Source organism: Bos indicus, chromosome 6, assembly GCF_029378745.1.
Source record: "Bos indicus isolate NIAB-ARS_2022 breed Sahiwal x Tharparkar chromosome 6, NIAB-ARS_B.indTharparkar_mat_pri_1.0, whole genome shotgun sequence".
NCBI classification, from domain to species: Eukaryota; Metazoa; Chordata; class Mammalia; order Artiodactyla; family Bovidae; genus Bos; species Bos indicus.
In genome coordinates, this window is record NC_091765.1 from 12,886,196 (window position 1) to 12,906,136 (window position 19,941).

Sequence of the window (19,941 nt, forward strand, 5' to 3'; positions counted from 1 at the left end):
CAAAATTATTCTGTGCTCCATGCTTTGATACTTTAAAAATTCAACCGGTCATATTTTTTTTCTTTTCCTTTCTTTTTGACTGGTCAATTCAGAAAAGGAAGTCCAGTTCGAGTGTTCAGATGATGGTGAGGATCTCTGCCAGATTTCTCCTTCTGTGAAAATTCACGCTTAGGAATAGACTAGTCTTGTTTACCTAAGTTAGTGTAAGTGGAGAAAGTATAGGACCATTACAAGTTAATGGTAATTAACTATCAAAACACAGTGCCCATCTTCAATCATTTTTTTCTTTGAAATGGAATTTTTGAAACATGTAAAAAGTTTACACTGTCATCCATATATTATTAAAGGGTCTTTTACAAGACAGTGCAATTTTTTTATAAAACTAAAGACTATGACAGAGTTAATGTCTATAATTATTGTGAAAAGTGAAAAACTACTATAGGATTGTCTTTAAATAGTTAAGCATGATTACCAAAATAGCAGTGATTCTTAGCTCAGATAAACCATAATGCATCCACCATGGAGTTCTATAAATAGCATGAAAGTGATGTTACCATGGACCCAATCTAGTTAAGCACCTTTTGAAAAAAAAAATTATTAACCTCAAAACTAAATGAACTCAGCACCTGAAAAATAGGAATATCTTGCCCCTGCCTTGTAAGAATAACTCACTGCATCATTTAAATATTGATTTCATTTAATTTTTTAAATAATACTCTGCATCCATAATACAAAATAAATACATTTCAAAGACAAAAGTGCCAGAGCTCTTGTATATTTAAAAGGCAGCTGTGGTTGAGCCCATGCTTGATATTCAACTCTTTAAAAGGAAATACTCCTAACCTTTTACCTAGAAATTATCCTGTTGTCTTTAATTAATGTTATAAAAACCTTCAAAATATTTTCTACAGTCAAAAAAAAATCATTAAGCTGATCTTTAACAAAAGTTTTTAGTTGTACATTTAAACACAAGTAAAAGTGGTGGTTGAGGCACATATTCATTTAACTAACATTTGCCATGCCTGACAATAAAGGATGGCTCATCCGGACAGGATGGCCCTCATTTGGAAAAGAGGACAGTGTGTGTGTGCTATGTGTGAACACATGTCGGGGGGTGTGCTGAGGGATGTGCATTTGTACGGATAACTGTGTGCAGAGGTGTGCACACGGGACATTTCCACTAAAACAAAACAGTTCTTGACAAGCACATCCTAGGAAAAAATCAAGTCTCATATCTCAAAACAGAAAATATCTCAGTATATTCCTCTTTAATTCTTTGCAACCACTGATATGAATTAAATGTATATTAAATACACATGTGCTTTAATCGTGAGTGCTTCTGATCATTTGGTAAGAAGTTAGCTGTGTTTTGCCAACGCTCTTCCTAAATAGAAAATTATTTGCATGTGTATCCTTCTTCTTATATATTCTATACCAAAGTAAATACTGAATTTTGACCCCTCTTTAATAAACTCCATTCTCTCTTATCTCTTTGTTTTGGCTGTTGCACAAATTTTATGTTAAGTTCTGTGCACTTTTATTTAAGGAAAAAATTTAAACTATGCACAAAATATAGATTGATGGTTTCCTAGTTTTTCAGTAAAGAGCCCCAAGTTTTCTCTCTTTTCCTGCATGTCACCGAGCACAGTGTTATAGCTTATTTAAATAGTACTGACACCAAATAATCACACACATAGGAATGAACAGAAAAGCAAAATATTACACACCCAAGTTAATTTTTTAAACCTTCTATCCTCCTCTTGGCATTACTTTAAATATGATCCATAGGTATAAAATATGAAAAAAAGGATTCCCAGAAAGTCTAAACAATTAAATTGGTATAACTGATCCTAAGTATTCATCTGGTATTATTTTATGCAGAATGTTTTTCTCTTTAAGTCCTTAAGTATATTTATACTACAATCATGGCATGTCTTTTTAGATGATAATATGTAAAGAAAATAGGTAATAGAGTGCAAGAAATGAATGTTAATTTACATTTGTTTGATAACCACAATGTAAGTTGTCATGCATGAGTTCAAATGAATGTTGATTATTAGTCTTTGATTCTTTAGTACCCAAACTCAATCCAGTACTTGAAACTCACTTTTGAGTTGCCACTTGTCAACAGTCTTCTCTGTGGGCCATTACAATAATTATTGACCCTCCTGAATTGTTTTCACAGCGTGGATTCCGTAGTGATAATTATCTTTCTTTAAGGTCAAAACCAATTATGTTAAAGCAAGGGAATGGTATGGCCAGTGTAGTCTTCAACAATAGCCATAGCACTTTGGTGTTTCCTCTCAAACAACTGTGAAAAATAAAGTCATTTTGCATCCAGCACATAATAAACAGTTCAGTTTGCCCATTTATAATTGAAGATGTATTTTTTAAAGGAGACCCAGACTTTATCATTTTAAGAAATTTATTATAAAGCCTGCATTTCCTCAGAAGATCTAAGTTTTTCATTGGATACCTACTAAACAAAATGACGATGGCTTCCCAGAGAAAGACAGTCTATGTGTGACTTCAGGCTCAAGAATCAAATGAAAAAAAGCAATGTATTCATAACAGAGAACGATTGGAAGCTGGGAAACAGAATCCAACTTGAAGAGTATGAAAATGTTTACATTCATTTCATACTCTGACACTTGATTTGAGCTCTGCTGAAGCAGCTCTTTGTCTGTCTGCTAAGGTGACTCAGCCAAGGCAGCCAAGTCCATTTTTTCATTCCACCATCACAGACGTGGTCCTAGCCTGGGTGTGACCATCGGAGACTAGGCTTGATCGTCATTCCTGTCAGTCATCACGGTGTCTTTCACATTCATCTTCAGTGGCTCTTTATTTTCATGTCTATATCTCCATGTAGACATGCTGCGTGTGGAGACATTGGCTACCAAGGGGTTTAAGGCATCTCTGTTTCTATTTTCTGCATACCTACAGATAAACAACAAAGCCAACGTGGTAACCAGCCCCAAAGAAAATATTCCTACCCCGGCGCTGGTATACCTGGACTCTTTGTAACCCTTCTTAAGTTCTTTACTGTTTTTGTTGTTTCTCTCATTTGCTTTCACTCTATAAATACGTATATATTTTACTTTATTTTTTTTATTTTGTTCTTGTTTTTGCTTTGTAAGATATGAAAAAAAGTTCATTTCTTTCCTTTTTGTTAAGGTAGTTGTCAAGCAGTGTGTTTCTAACATGAGATGATCTCATTTCATTGTTGACCATTGTATGGATGATAGCTGTGGTCTCTGTAGTTACAAGTGTTGCATGCTGCCTTAGAAATACAGTAGAATGCGCTTTGGTTCTCTTAGCTCTCCTTCTGATGATAGCTGTAGATATGCAAACCGTGGTTTCTTCTCTTCATGACGCAACTGTTGACATCAAGAAGAGCTAAAAGGACTATTGCTAGACGAAAGTAAATGTAGACCTTATTCAGAGTTCCCATTCTCTCTTATTAAGACAACAGGGCTTTGTAAGACCTCACTTTCTGAGATAAAGAGGCACTGGATAATTTAAAGCTTTTTGTTTGCTGTGTTTTAAATTAAATTATCACTGTTTCACTTTAATCCAGAGAATGAAATTGCGTAGCTCCGAGCTTTGAATTATCAATGGGCATGAGTTTAGTCCATTTCTATCAAATTCACAGTATTAACAACTCAATCAGTGTAATACTGTGAGACCCTATTATGTTAAAATTCAAAGTTTGAATACTGGCATTCAGTGTTCTTATTTCCATAATATATCCCCCAAACTATTCCATGTTTTGACTTATGAGTTTCAGACATGTTTTTTATTTTTTTTAAACTGTCCTCTGTACTGTTAATTTCAAATGAATGGATAATGTTATGAGATTATTTCACCTAAGGTTAACCAGAAGGCGCAACCTGAAAGCATCTGAAGGAAGGACAGACTCATCAAGATTACTTACTAACAAAAAAACAGGTTGATCACACCTCTAGCCAAGGAAGGGAAGAAAGGAAGCAGTAAATATGCTTTCAAAGTACTGCAGCATAAACTGGTGGCAATGAGATGGTTGAGTGGGCAGAGTGCTTCTGATTGAAGCACATTCTCTGTGGGTTGCAGTAACTCCCAGTTACTGAGGCATCATGTAATGAAAGTACCGAACATGCCACTGATGTATAGACACTGAATATTTTTTTACACCAGTTATTTAATTATTATTTTCCACTTGGGAATATTTCTTCAATTTTCTAGTAGAAACAATAGGAAAAATAATAATATTTTCTTCATGGAAAAGCATGACTTCACAGACAAATCTTCCATGTATATAATCTATAAAGCAGAAATTTCTTACATATAAATTAACGTGGGATTTAACAGCAATATGGGGCTTCCCTGGTAGCTCAGATGGTAAAGAATCTACCTGCAGTGTGGGAGACCCAGTACAATCCCTGGGTCAGGAAGATCTCCTGGAGAAGGGAATGGCTACCCACTCCAATATTCCTGCCTGGAGAATTCCATGGACAGAAGAGCCTGACAGGCTACAGTCCATAGGGTTGCAAAGAGTCAGACTCGACTGAGCAACTAACAGTTTAACAGCAATACATCTCAGATCATAGTGATTAATATGATTAGTTCCATAACACTTTAAACGTTCCTTATAATTTCTTATGGACTTTTGAAATACATTCTTTACAGTAGCCCTTTTCAAAGTGTGATCCAATGAGTCTAGGTTTTCTAAGAGTTTTTTTCTGTGTGTTATGACAGCATGATTGGTTCTCAGATTAATACAGCTGAAAAATGTCTTCACAGACAATTTGAGATCATCTCAGAGAGTTCTAATCTCCAGTGCCAGTTTTCCATGGGACAGATATTACCAGGTGGTGAAAGAAGAAAGGAAAGCTCTGTCTGTTAATAGGACTTTGTGAAACAGCAAGTGCCTCTTTAGGTTTCCAGACTTCAAAGCCTTGTCTGTTTGCTGATCACGAATAAGGTCTTTTGCATGCTGCTGCTCCATACCAAAGCACTGTATCTCGTGGGCTCACCAGGGAGATCTTTCCTCAGAGATCTTGCCAGCCGCAGCCTCTGACGGTAGTTAACATCGCTTAAGCTCTTGTCACTGTTTAGTTGTGGCAGCTGGCTCACTCTGCCCTGTCCCTACACTAGTTAAGAATGTACTTACCAATGCGAACTGTTTCTTTCTCTATTTTGTTCTCACTCAGGAGCCCCAAACTACTGTAATCCACAACCCTGATGGAAACAAGGTATTCAGAAAGAACCAACATCATCTCGCTTTAACAAGATTACACATCTCATCAAATACTCAAAGCAGAATTAATTCATTATCTCAAATTAGGATAGAAAATCCTTACCCTTTTCTACCTTACTTTCTCTTGGGCCTGATTTATCTGGAACTATACACAGACTTCTTTCAAAACAAAAATGAATGACATCGTAAAAGAGAAATGAATGGTACCATTAGTCAGGAAAAGTCCAGTTTACAAGTCTTTATGTCGAGATGACTGTGTATCTTAAGCAATTCCATCTGTTTTTCCTTCCATGCCTGTCTGTGCATTGTATCTTAAATGTATTCTGCATGAAATTTTAGAATTTCTTGCTATGTCATTCCACTGTCTTCAAAAAAAAAAAAAAAAAAACTTGAGTTTATAGTTATTTGTTTAAATTTAATGTTACTTTTGAGTTTAATTCTGTTGTCATAGTGTTGTTTTTTTTTCTTTTAATTCCCTGTTGTTGGTGGTGTTTTTGTTGTTTGGGACGAATTTAAGGAGAATCAGGGAGTTTCAGTTCTTGTGAAGTATGTTTGTTTTTTGTTGAAGTATATGCATTTCAGTAAACAGACAGTTAACTCTTCGTTTGGCCAAAAAGTTCGTTCGGGTTTTCCATGAAGATGGTACAGGAAAACCCAAATGAATTTTTTGGCTAATCCAAACTTTTCCCCAGAGTGTTTCCTATTCACTGTAAATTGTTTGCACAGTACATCTGTAGTATGAAAGTAGACAGTTTCTGAATATATTCCATCTTTTCACTTTATTACTTCTCATCCATTATTACATCTCTAAGGGAAGGAAAAAATACTTCATCAGATCTTTCTCAAATGTTAAGTATAGTCACTGGTTACTTTTCCTTACTATTATCAACAGTGTTAAAGTCTTAGAAAACAGTTCTTCTGATTGAACATTTAGTTGGTCAACATTAAAATCATTAAAGTAAAAAAAAAAAATGAAGTGTTATATTCCTTAACATGAGATGTATTTTAGAGTCATGACACTTAAAATGTTCTAAAGTCCCTGAAAGACTCCAGATAGTCAGGAGCATCACACATAAGAACAATTATTTTCAATATCATTAGCAAGTGAAAGACCAAGCATAGCAGCTGGAGCGGACACTTGGATAATTCTAGCTATGTCATTTGTAAGCGCTGTTGCATGATATTTCTTGCTTACATGAATTAGTTTATTTTTACAGTGCATGGGTTTACCCTCATCCTGAGTTTAAATTTGAATACTAGGTCACATTAAGAAACGCATGAAGACTCTTTGCTTTGGTTCTGTGTGTGTGGAGACTCTGGATATATATTTGATTAGTCTGTCCCTTTGGAGTAAATATATATCATAGTTACATAAATCATTTTTTGAATATTGAATCTCTAAAAGTGCACTGAATGTTTGCATCATTTTCCAAAATTTGTTTTTCATCACTGACTATATATCTATTGGTTAGAAGTTTCCAATTTTTTTCAGCAGTAGCCTTTAATCATCCTAAGTAGAAAATTGTTTCTTTCTTATGAATATTACTAAATTTCTTGGCTAGAAATATTTTATTACTACGTTATTAATGAAAAAAATTTATCAACCATTTTAAGGAACAGATCTTAATACTGGCAGCTACAGTGTCCATTTAAGTGTGCTTATAAATCTGCAGCTTCATTTGTAGTTTTACAAAGAAATAGCTTTGTCTTTTCATAATGGGAGCGGGTTTCTTATCAAGAACAGCCAGCTTCTGATTTAGAAATGAATGGGAAAAAATTTAATTTTCCTTGAAAGTAAATTATTCATATAATTCCATTGTGCTGATCACAAACATGGAAATTCTTCTCAAAAGCACTTTCAGTTTCTCTTAGTACTACCCTTAACTTTTTCATCAAATGACTCAATGAAATGCTTTTTCTCTCTACAAAGAAGTCAGGCTGATAAATAGCCTACAAATTTACTGCTTGATGTTGTGCCTTAGACAAAGAGGGGGCTAATTGCTAATTATTTCGGGGAAAAAAACTGTTCCTTTTAAGGTTCAAATTCATTAGTCTGCTATATTCCACTTCTCATAAGTCCGTATGGAAGCGCACCTTATGGGGCACTGCAACACAGCACGTCCTTCCACAGCTCTTAAAATAAGCTGCATACTTTGGCTGCTTCTACACATCGCCTCAATTTATCATGCTTCAGGGATTAGGCAACCAGAGTACTCCTTTTTGAAATGTTTGCAGCATTTGGCATTTTATTTCTGTTAAGACCACGTAACAGATTTGTCCATTTGCATGTCAGCATATGCACACAGCCTGCTGAAGAATTTTGCATGATACATACATCACTCGCCAATTTTTTTAAAAAAAGAAAAGTCAAGCTATTCATGATTTGCAACTTTTTAAATGTGTTTTCTTCTCAACAGGAGTCAACTGAGAGCTCAAATACAACAATTGAGGATGAAGACGTGAAAGGTATGATTAAATCAGAAATAGAAAATCCCAACTCAGCTACATATACATTAGAAGAAAAGTATTTATTTCAAATAACTAGTAAGTTTAGGAACTAGGCCTATTCTAAAACACAAAAATAATTTTCTTTTAATAAGTACATTATTTTAATTATATATCCTGATTTTGTCCATTTTCTTCATATTATTTTCTCTATCTTGAAACAATATATAACATGTAGTATATTCAAGGATATTGTGATTTAAAACTAGTAATGAGTGTTTGGGATCATAATATCAAATTGTAAATGTATCAGTCTAAAAGGTAACACAAAAGATTTATGCCTGACTAGAAAATAACTTACATTCAAAAATGGAGTATGAGAATAACCGTTTTTTCTAAACTTTCAGTGGTCTCAAGTGGCCTTCAGTGAAATTCTGAAATTAGCAGCCTTTTAAACCTAGACTTTGATGCACTTCTCTACTATATTCTTGATCTCCATTCAGTTCACTTGCCATTCACTCCATTCACAGGTTCTCTTAGCTCCATATAGGAGTCATTGCCTGTGCCCTTACTAGCGTCTTCTCAGGGACTCTGCACACGCATACTAAACACACATTTGCAATTAATTTTCTTGTTTTGGGCCTCAGGGTTGTTTTAGAAGTTAATCTTGCTGCAGTTGTGTTTTTTCTTTTTAAATTCATTTTTGGCTGCGCTGGGTCTTTGCTGCTCTATCTGGGCTTTCCCTATTGTGGCGCGCAGGGGCTGCTGCCTAGCTGCGGTGCACAGGCTGTTCATCGCAGTGGGTTTTCCCGTTGCAGTGCATGTGCTCAAGGGCACATGGCCTCAGTAGTTGTGGAGCGTGGGCTTAGTTGTCCCACAGCATGTGGAATCTTCCCAGACCAAGGATCAAACCTGTGTTCCCTGCATTGTTGGGCAGATTCTTCCACTGCAATTATTTCTGCAATTTTGTACTCTATTTTTCTCAATTTATTGTATGTAACTGCAGTTTCTACAGGCTGCTCTCTAAAAGTGATTCCAGAAAAATAATGGTTAAAAACGGGGATATTTAAAATAGAAGTATTAAAGGAAAAGAAGTGTAAAACACAAATTAAGAGGAATGATTCATCAGATAATTAAATATTGTCTGGAAAGATTATTACCTATCACCAAAAGTATCACCATAGGCTTTCATTCTTTAGGTGGCATTGGTAAGATACAGTTTTGAAGATTTGTTTTCATGTTGCAGAATAAAGAACCTGGAAATTCTCAGGTCAAGGAGACATACAGGCAATTTGGGAAATTAAAATGACTACAGACCACAAGTCACCTCTGCTGACTTCTTCCTCTTTGGTCAAGCAGAACAGCTGACACTATTGAAGTGTAGTCTCTATATTACTAGCGCACTGACCTAGCTCTGCTAGAGGTAGTCAGTCATTATTTTTTACAATGGAAAGGTGGATAGCTGTAAAAGGATTTTATTTGGTAGGTCTATTCATCTCTCTCTTGCCTCTGAGTTAAAATTTGAACTGAAGTAATTTTGTGAATCATTGATTCCAGTCATATTAGATAAAAAGATTTTTTTTTAAGCAGATGTGCCAATAAGCTTTCCCAGTGATTCAGAAAGCATCATCTTTATAAGTATCTTGGATTCATTAGTTTTTTCAGTCAAGCAAAATGTTTATATGACTTTTACATTCTTCTCTTGAGCAAGATTCAAAAGGAAGAAATAACTTATGCATTATCCACTGGTGAGACTGAATCTTTAAATAACTGAATCAAATTAGGAGAATACCAAAACCTTACTGTATGCAAGTCATCCTCCAAGGAATATGTTTATTCTTAGGTGATCACAATATGTGGTCTTTCTCACCTGAATCAGACTCTTCACTATGCTGCATATTAGTTTAGGGTGATTGCTTTTAATCTGTGAAAATGTTAATATATAAGCAGAGTCCCTGACAGTCTCACTTTCATAGCGTATATTTACTCGGTGAAATGAAATTATGTCAGTACTTCTCAGAAAACAATTCTTCTCTTGAAGTCATAATGATATGGGTTTCGTCTTTCTTCTGGGATTTCACAAATTGAGACAGTATTTGTCGTTATAGTTAGGCTGAGTCTTCACACACCAAATGTTAGAGAAATTAAGCATAATATTAAGATCGAAAGAAATGTCCTGCTGATAACTGAGCCCAAAATGCTTTGGTTCATTTCCTTGAACTCAGTGAATAAGTTTACATGTCTGTTTCATTTTCCTAGGGTGGTTGTGGCCACAGAGTCATAGATACAATGCATTAGGCTTCATTTGTGTTCTCTCTAAGACTCAACAGCCTTTTGGCGGTTAACCTTTTTAATATTGAATGACATCAGAAAACATTAAGTCTAGAAAACTTCTTTGAACGATCACTCAGGCTGTCATTTTTACTGTAAGACAGGTGGTATATAAAACTGTCAAATATTTTTAACATATTTACTATGGTCCATCTAGTCAAGGCTATGGTTTTTCCAATGGTCATGTATGGATGTGAGAGTTGGACTGTGAAGAAAGCTGAGCACTGAAGAATTGATGCTTTTGAACTGTGGTATTGGAAAAGACTCTTGAGAGTCCCTTGGACTGCAAGGAGATCCAACCAGTCCATTCTAGAGGAGATCAGTCCTAGGTGTTCACTGGAAGGACTGATGCTAAAGCTGAAACTCCAATACTTTGGCCACCTCATGCGAAGAGTTGACTCATTGGAAAAGACTCTGATGCTGGGAGGGATTGGGGGCAGGAGGAGAAGGGGATGACAGAGGATGAGATGGTTGGATGGCATCACTGACTCGATGGACATGAGTTTGGGTGAACTCCGTGAGTTGGTGATGGACAGGGAGGCCTGGCTTGCTGCAATTCATGGGGTCGCAAAGAGTCGGACATGACTGAGCGACTGAACTGAACTGACTGAACTGACTATGGTGATGATATGACTGTGGGGATCTCTGCATTTATCAGTGCACTGTCTTTCAGGAAGACCCTAATATATTTATTCATCTGAGGACTGTACTCTTTTTCTCTTTACCTCAGAGTTTGCCGTAGCTCTGAATAGCTTGGTAGGCAATATGTTTATGGCCTAGCTCTGTTAGAACCCAAAGGTACACATACAATGTCCAGAAACTCACAGAGACCGATCAGGTGTATAACCTGAGCAAAATGATATGCTCACTACAAGACTGTCTCCTGTCCACAAAATTGCATGCCTTCCAATCACACACTTTTCAGCTCTTTCCTTTCTGTATACAACCTTGTTATCAGGGGAAGCACCACACCTTTTAACATGCTCTTCAAGACACAGTCCCATAGCACACTCCTCTGTGCAGCCGCATATGCCCATCCCCTCCTTCTGGTTGTCCTACCTAAGGCGGCACCTAGACTCGCATCTTCCCATGCTGATGGCTGATCCTTTGAGCACTGTATCACATGCTTCCTGGGCCAGTGGCATCACATTCTGTCCCGTCCCCAAGGACCAACCTGGCGGGGACGCTGTAAAGAAAACGGGGTGGGGGACATTAACACAGCATGGTGACCTACTCGAAGGAGGAAACCAGGGGAGCCAGTGACAGAGTGCCATTTTCTGCCCTCTTCTGGAGGAAGAGAAAGACTAGCAGTTGTGTGTAGCTTTTTTTTAAATTATTTTAACTCTCTGGGTCGCGACATTACCTGAAGTGCATTTACAGTAATAGGATCTACGGATGTTTGAAAATTCTCATTAGTTGTCATTTTTCACACAGACTTTTTTTAAATAGGCTTTTCCATTATGGTTTATCATAGGATTCTTTTTTTAATTGGTGGATGATTAATGGTCCTTTCCATTCAGTGGAACCTGGAAAGCCAGGATTGGAACAGACCCATTTTCCTCCAACTCTGCTTGTTAGTTTCCGTTTAAAATGGCCTGTGGCTTTCAAGTGGTCTCAATCCCTGTTACTCTTGATCTGTATTTAGGCTATCTCAGTTTCTTCATTCACTAATGGAGTATTTATTAAATGCCTGCTATTTGTCTGAGCTCCACTTCTCTTTGTAAGCTAGTTTTAGTTGAGCTTTCAGCAACTCAGTCAAATTACTCTTCTGTGTGCTTTACATAAATCTGTGCTATAATTTAAGCTGTTTTTTACTTTTAGTTCAATAAATCTCAAGGAAACTTAACTGGAAAAGTGAGGCCCAAGATATGGGCACTTCATATCTAAAAGTCCTTTTATTTTCTTTTCCTTAAAAACCTTCAGCATTTAGTGAGAACCACAACATGTTCCTCCCCAAGCTCATGGTCACCCTCAGGGAACTTGGAGTTGCTCTGCAGCTCTTGTTTGTGAAAAGCTTCTGGTCCTGTGTTTTCTTTCTCCAGCACAACAACTTGACTTCCTAATATTGCCCTTGTGAGCAACTTCCTAATTTTGCCCTGGATTCAAAAACCAAATATTATCTCTAATGCTATGTCAATAAACTGAGTGTAATGGAGAGATATTAATAGTTTAAAAACAAATAAGCATCTTAATGAAGCATTTATTGCCATAGAAGCACTGTGATAACACACCATTATATACTTTAAAGAAGTATAGAATTTATGTTTTCAAAATATGATTTTTTTAGGTCCGTAATTATTGAAATAGTCATTCAATTTTGAATATATTTCTAGCAACTCATGAGTTAATTAATTTCCAGTGTTATCAAACAGCTGGCGGCAGCAGCCTTTGATGAGGAAGTGGCAGTGCTGACAGTACTGCTGTCCATAGCTGTGGGCGTACCTAAGGCCTGTGCTACGGAGCAGTGGCCCTTTCAACTCTGTGTACATGTCAAGACTTATCCTATGGTTTGTGGCCATCGCCCCGGGCCTGTCCTTGTGTGCTGCAGTGCCTCTCCACGTCCTAGCCTGCACAGCACCATTGCTCAGAGCCAGCTACTTCTTCCTAATAGGTGTGCTACAGTTCGGCCCACCTGCTGCTCTTTCCCTAAATGCCAGAGCTGTGTGGCACCTGTCGACACTGAGCTCCTCTGCGCCAGTACATGCCCTCTGCCACTCATCCTGCTTCCAGCATCTCACTTCAGCTCACCGTTCAGCAGCCTCCTGGATCTCTTGCTGCATTTCATCTTTGTTACAGCTGTAGGCCAGTGGAGCTCTGTACTACAAGCAAAAATGTATTGTGGTAGGGCTTCCCTCGGAGAAGGCAATGGCACCTCACTCCAGTACTCTTGCCTGGAAAATCCCATGGATGGAGAAGCCTGGTAGGCTGCAGTCCATGGGGTCGTGAAGAGTCAGACACGACTGTGCGACTTCACTTTCACTTTTCACTTTCATGCATTGGAGGAGGGAATGGCAACCCATTCCAGTGTTCTTGCCTGGGGAATCCCAGGGACGGGGGAGCCTGGTGGGCTGCCACCTATGGGGTCACACAGAGTCAGACACGACTGAAGTGACTTAGCAGCAGCAGCAGCAGGGCTTCCCTGGTGGCTCAGAGGTTAAAGCGACTACCTGGAATGTGGGAGACCTGGGTTCGATCCCTGGGTTGGGAAGATCCCCTGGAGAAGGAAATGGCAATCCACCCCTGTAGTCTTGCCTGGAGAATCCCATGGAGGGAGGAGCCTGGTAGGCCCCAGTCCATGGGGTCGCAAAGAGTCGGATACGACTGAGCGACTTCACTTTCACTTCACTATGTGGAGACTTCAGGCTTGTTTTTCCTCTTTTTCCTTTTGCTGACAAGCAAGTGATGCTGCATAGAATCACAGGTAATGAAGCTGCATAGGATGTTTGCATAAGGCCCAGTTTAAGGGCACAGGAGCTGACAGCCTTATCTCTTGAGTGGGGCCTGGTATGTGATGACACCTGGATGTCATGGTATCAGCTAATCCACAGAATCACTTGACTCCTGAGATTTTTGTGTGTGTCTTTTGTAAATCCGGGCATGAGTAGACAGTGTGATGACTAAACACTCAGATTCAACTGTTTAGTGCAGATCAGGGCTTCTGTGTAGGCTTTCCTGGGGCAGAGGCCCTCTTGGTGCCAGTCTCCTTCCCATCCTCATGAAGCCTGAAACTCAGTACTTGCTTTGCATGCATTCAGAAGAATCTGCAAATCAAGCAACTCGTGGATATTTTATTTAAAGACTTTGGATAATTATGTTGCTCCATCAGGTTGAAAGTATCTTAGAAGACCTGTAGTGTAGTGTGTGTGTGTGTGTTAGTTGCTCAGTTGTGTCCAACTCTTTGCAACCCCATGGACTGTAGCCTGCCAGGCTCTTCTTTCCATGGGATTTCCCAGGCAAAAATACTGGAGTGGGTTGCCAATCCCTTCTCCAGGGGATCTTCCTGACCCAGGGATTGAACCTGAGTCTCCTGCATTGCAGGCAGATTCTTTAACATTTGAGCCACCAGGGAAGCCCAGAACAGTGTATTAGTAACTTCTTTTAGGTTTCTAATCCAAACTTTGATTTTTAAAAAGATTTGGTAAGAAAAATTTCTGTTTGCAAATTGTGTGTCTACCTGTTTATCTTTTGTATCAGGATCAGTAACTTACAGAACTGATGCAGAATTTATTCCACTCTACCACTGTACTCACTCTGCTTTTCTTTTCTTTACTCTTTTGCCTTCTGTGAGATTTGAATCTTAAATTCGTCAGTGATAGCTTCAGCTTTATTTAGCCCTGCTGACAAAATAGTATGGGGTCAAAAGCTCTTGCCAACCCCAGCTTAAAACAAAGTCTGAAATCAAATCAAAGCAAATGAAACCAACCAATAAAAACATGTAGCTACTAATTTTATCATTAGAAAAGCGTAAGCTCATTCTATAGTAATACCATTCCTCAGTTTAAAGTTTCTTTAAATGGCTTTACTTAGCAAGTCTGTAAATATTTGTGTGCAGTTTTAGAAAACTCCACAGGGAAAATGTAGCATTATTTTATTAAATCCTCATAAATTCTGAAAGCGTATGTTATAAGATCCCTTCTATCAGTTTTTAAATCTTGATTCAGCCATCAGGTTTTTAACTTTGAATTTATTTTCAAAATTCAGAGTTTAAAAATACAACATTTACTATTCATAGATATTACTTTATATGGAAATAATAGGAGGTAATCAACTCAGTTTATATAATCAAAATTTTAGTGATCAGTTTTAAAGATCTAATTTACATTATAATACAGCTGCATATATTGATTGTAAACTTTTATCTTATCTATTTTTCCCATTACCTGATAAAAATTTAATAAGCTGCTAAAGTTAATATGTACAAGTTCTCAAGTATTTTATTACTCCCCTCTGGCTCCTTATCTTTTCAGATTATAACTTAATTACTTTCTTTAACTGATATAAAAACACCAGCAAAGATCTGATTTTTGCTGGAATTCGCCAGGGTAGAATCTGGAGTCTACACTCTGTTTCTAGTTCCAGCTTTTATACAACTTGCGTTAAACAAGTTGCATAACTTCTCTGTGGCTCTGCTTTCCCCAGGTTAGAGATGATGAAATCAATAATACAGAATTGCAGGGGTTTTTTCCTATACCACTTTAATGCAGTACTAGTAAGGTCCATATTTTAAAAGTATTTTCAGTTATACATTATAAAATAATATATAGTAAAGTAATATATGTTAATAATATAAACTGTTGAGAATAATTATAAATAGACATTTAATTCAAAGTTGAATTAGATCACTGGGCTTATAGGAATAAATCACTGCAGTTTTAGGGAATGTTATTAAAATGGGAAAAAAATTGTCTACTGACCTGTATATCCAAAGTTATTATAGTACTAATGGACTATAAAATTAGTACTTTAATTAAATTCCAGTAAGAATTATTATTGGGGGTATATTTCATGTTTTTAAAACATCTACTATATAAAATTACTTAATATCTAAAACTATTATTTGACTTATGCATTTCTATACAGAATTTAAATAATATTTTTAACTATAAGCTTTATAATTCTGAAATTATTAGAATAAAATAATTACTTTAGTAAAATAATCACTTTAGTGTCCTTTGCTGAGTTTGTATTATTCTCTACTAATTAAACATATCTAGAAGTTATGTGAAAGTATATGTTTATATTCTTTAGTGATTCATCTTGTCAGTGAAATGGCCTTGCTTTTTTTTTTTTAGTATGGATTTCTGCAAAATAGTTTCTTTGATTTTTTTCAGGAGAAACTAGTTCTAAAGTGGTCAGAGAAACAAATCTTGGTCCTGTGCATTTTTAATCCATTCCACCAGCTTATAAATCCGTCCATTTCAGACCCATATATTGAGAATATTACAGGGGAAGCAGAGAAAGCATTACTGAATGAAGATGCTTTATAGAGCAGACGGTCTAGAAGTGAATGGTTTTTATTTATTTTATTTTGGAATAGTATTTTCATTATTTAATTTAGTGCAACAAATACACCACACTTACAGTGTAAGGAGCACTAAGGAGGCACCAGCCAGACTTCTTGCCCTCATGAGCAGGCCTAGAAAAGATAAAGATGATTCTGCATGATAACATAGTTTCTTTGTTTTTGGCTTGTATCCAGATAACTCTGAAACAAGGAATAATATGTTCATCGAAAAATAAACATAAGAACATAGCTACAAATAGTCATATGTGAGGAAGTACAGAAAATTTCAGTTGCATGTAACAAATGTGATTCCTAACAAAATATTTGAAAAATCTGGATTCGTGCAGTTCTTTTTTAAAAAATCATTGAACACCTACTATGTACTGGATACGATAGACTAGGCTGAGACTAAAAGATGGCTTACCCTTTCCCTCAAGGAGTTATCAGTCATCTAGTACATTGTTTAATGAAATCATATCTGCTAATGTATTTCCCTAATGAATGGCTGTTTTGCATTCAAATTTTATTCTATGTTAAAGACTATTTCTTCCAAGATACACGAATAAGATGTCTGTCCTTATTAACGCTTAGTGAATTAGGTAGTCTGTCTCTATTTCTTTTGATGTTTAATAGTGTGACATTTTTCCATTGGTCAGTGTTAAGTTTGCCAGTACATCATATGAAAAGTAGCATTGTATTTATTACAAAAAGACAGTTTTAGTTATAAGTATTGGAGGATTTTTGGTCTCCTCAGTTTTGCTTTTACACCCGGTCTATCATATCAGCAAATCCTGTTGGCTTGGCAATCAGTCAATCCTATAGATTTTCCTGTTTGTCAAATCGGTGTACACTCAGTTCTTTTTTTTTTTTAATTGCTGCTCACTAGACCTATTTCCAGCACCCTGGTCCACAACAGCATGAACATCATTCGCCTACATTATTGACATGACTCCTTAGCCAGTCAGCCTGTTTTGGTATTACCTTCCTGTGGTCAGTTCACAAGATAAAAGTCAAAGAGATGCTTTTACAGTATGTCAGATCATGTCTTGTTTCTGGTTTGTATTCTTTAGTGGCTACTATTGCAATTAGAATGGATTATAGGATGCTCAGAGATCAGGACCTCTTCCAGTCATGCCTCTCTTTACTATCTGACTTCATCTCCTATTATGTCTCAGGAACACTATCCTGACACATAGCAAACAGGTTGCTGCCTCAAGGCCTTTGCACTTGCCATTTCCTGCCTGATATGTCCTGATATAGATTCCATGTGCTTGCTGCTGCTTCTCTTTTTTTAGTTTCTGATCAAATGTTATATCCTCTCAGATCTTCCTAGATGACTTTAATTTTAAACTGTTAGCCTCCAAATCCAGTGTTGCCATTCTCCTTCTCTGCTTTCCTCCTTTCCTAGATATATCATTATCTGGCTCTTTTCCCCTACTGGGATATAAATTTCTTCAGGGCACAGACTTTTGACTGTTTTGTCCATATCTTTAGCCACAGTATCTAGACCAGTGTTTGGCAATAGTAAGAATCAGTTCAGTTCAGTCACTCAGTCGTGTCCGACTCTTTGCAACCCCATGAATCAGAGCACACCAGGTCTCCCTGTCCATCACCAACTCCTGGAGTCTACCCAAACCCATGTCCATTGAGTCGGTGATGCCATCCCACCATCTCATCCTCTGTCGTCCGCTTCTCCTCCTGCCCTCAATCTTTCCCAGCATCAGGGTCTTTTCCAATGAGTCAACTCTTCGCATGAGGTGGCCAAAGTATTGGAGTTTCAGCTTCAATATCAGTCCTTCCAATGAACAACCAGGACTGATCTCCTTTAGAATGGACTGGTTGGATCTCCTTGCAGTCCAAGGGACTCTCAAGAGTCTTTTCCAACACCACAGTTCAAAAGCATCAATTCTTCGGTGCTCAGCTTTCTTCACAGTCCAACTCTCATATCCATACATGACCACTGGAAAAACCATAGCCTTGACTAGACGGACTTTTGTTGGCAAAGTAATATCTCTGCTTTTTAATATGCTGTCTAGGTTGGCCATAACTTTCCTTCCAAGGAGTAAGCGTCTTTTAATTTCATGGCTGCAGTCACCATCTGCAGTGATTTTGGAGCCCAGAAAAATAAAGTCTGACACTGTTTCCCTATCTATTTACCATGAAGTGATGGGACTGGATGCCATGATCTTTGTTTTCTGAATGTTGAGCTTTAAAAGCCAACTTTTCACTCTCCTCTTTCACTTTCAAGAGGCTCTTTAGTTCTTCTTCACTTTCTGCCATAAGGGTGGTGTCATCTGCATATCTGAGGTTATTGATAGTAGGAATAATAAGTATTTAATTGAAGGAGGAAGGAAACATGATGGACAATCAACTATACCATGTCCTAGTAGCCACTCAAAAGGCTAGAATTCTCTATAAGTTATGATCACATCCCAACTTTTTTATTTTTATAGACCTTTGTCTACATGTTCCCTGCCTCTACCCCATAATTTAGGAACTAAAAATATAGAAAATGAAAATTGAAAAAGTCACAGGATCCTCTTTCCTGTTTGGATGGAGCAGGTGTTTTTGTGTCAAATATAGTAGGTTTGAATTACAGCCAGCCTTTTATCAGCGAAGCAATCCAGCTGCCCATGTAAACCTCTCTGAGTCACACTGTGTACAGTGGTGGTAATGATGTCTCAGTACTTAACCATTTTTTACCTTCAAAAGTGGTAATTTCATATGGTTCAAACCTAACAATGATAACAATATCAAAACATGGTCATGTTGACTAGAGCAGATATTTGTTAAATGCCTGACCCATGATAGCAAAATTAATTACATGATCTCTGGCCATTGTTTCCTGTGAATACATGACATACACACAGAAGTTCATTATTAAAAGAGTCTATAAATCTAAAGGGATCTGTGTTTTTCACTGTAGCTTCAGTGTTTCTATATTGTAAGCCATTTATTTTGATAAGTAAATTTTAAGATCCACAATATAGAATCCAGCCAGTCTCTATATATAAGCAAACATAGAAGCTGCCCACGTACAGAAAATAAATTCACTTTTGGGTTAAAACAAAAGCCAATATTTTTAAAAAGCTTTTATTAAGGTAACAATATTAACTTGTCATGAATTTTACACAGATTATTTTAATTCACCATTTTTTGCCTCCATGATACCATATAGTAGGCACTTAGTAAGTTAATGAATTAATTATAAGGTTTTTGGATTAATTTTGTTTTAAACTCTTAAAATTTTTGAGAGACATATTCTGTTTTTAATTAAACAGAAGATATTTTAAGTAATGACTCTGTCTTCCCTCATTTAAACTGATTGTTTTATCCCTGAATGTTTTCAGGTGTTTTGAAAAATTGGCTTATTCTGAGTGTGTCTTGATTATCCCTGATGAGAATAAAAGAAAAGTATGTAGACTGATTGTTTTTGACAAAAGTAAAATACATTTTAAAAGGAGCCTGCCTATGCCAAATTACTTCTCAAGCAAACTCTCTCGAGAACTATAACATAAAATATCCCTCTTAGAGACTGATTACCCAAGTCATTGATTCCTCAGAGAGAAGCAAACCATCATGACAGAAGTTAACAGCTTAAGTGTAGAAGATCTGTTATTTGTTGGTTCTTGAAATAATTCATTACAGGATTATTGGTGTCTTTGTTAACATCACTACATGTGGTTATTTACACTATATCTGAAGCAAAACACAGATGGCAAATGTTAGAAGAGAATTTTAGATTTATGGGCAAGTTTGAGTAATAGACAAAAACCCATCATCACTATGTGTTTTCAAATTTTGAAAGAAAGAAATTCTGCTCCAAAATGTCATTTGTTTTCAGTTTGAACTTGAAAATGTTTTCAGCTGGGGGAAATAACGTGCTGTGGTGATAGCTATTTTGAGTGCAGAGTATTTTTACTCT

General features: G+C 36.8%; 1 protein-coding gene across 17 annotated transcripts in view; it reads left to right on the forward strand.

Annotated features, from left to right (window-relative positions):
- The window catches only part of CAMK2D (calcium/calmodulin dependent protein kinase II delta), a 317,101-nt gene that overhangs the window by 273,365 nt on the left and 23,795 nt on the right, over positions 1 to 19,941 (forward strand). For 5 of the 17 annotated variants that reach the window (XM_070791027.1, XM_070791029.1, XM_070791026.1 and 2 more), the window contains exons 14-17: positions 93 to 125; positions 2,944 to 3,003; positions 5,190 to 5,231; positions 7,654 to 7,702. In XM_070791027.1, coding sequence (XP_070647128.1) covers positions 93 to 125; positions 2,944 to 3,003; positions 5,190 to 5,231; positions 7,654 to 7,702 — 184 coding nt within the window. The remainder of the gene's footprint in view (positions 1 to 92; positions 126 to 2,943; positions 3,004 to 5,189; positions 5,232 to 7,653; positions 7,703 to 19,941) is intronic. The other 12 variants (XM_070791031.1, XM_070791039.1, XM_070791030.1 and 9 more) reach the window with 3 other exon arrangements.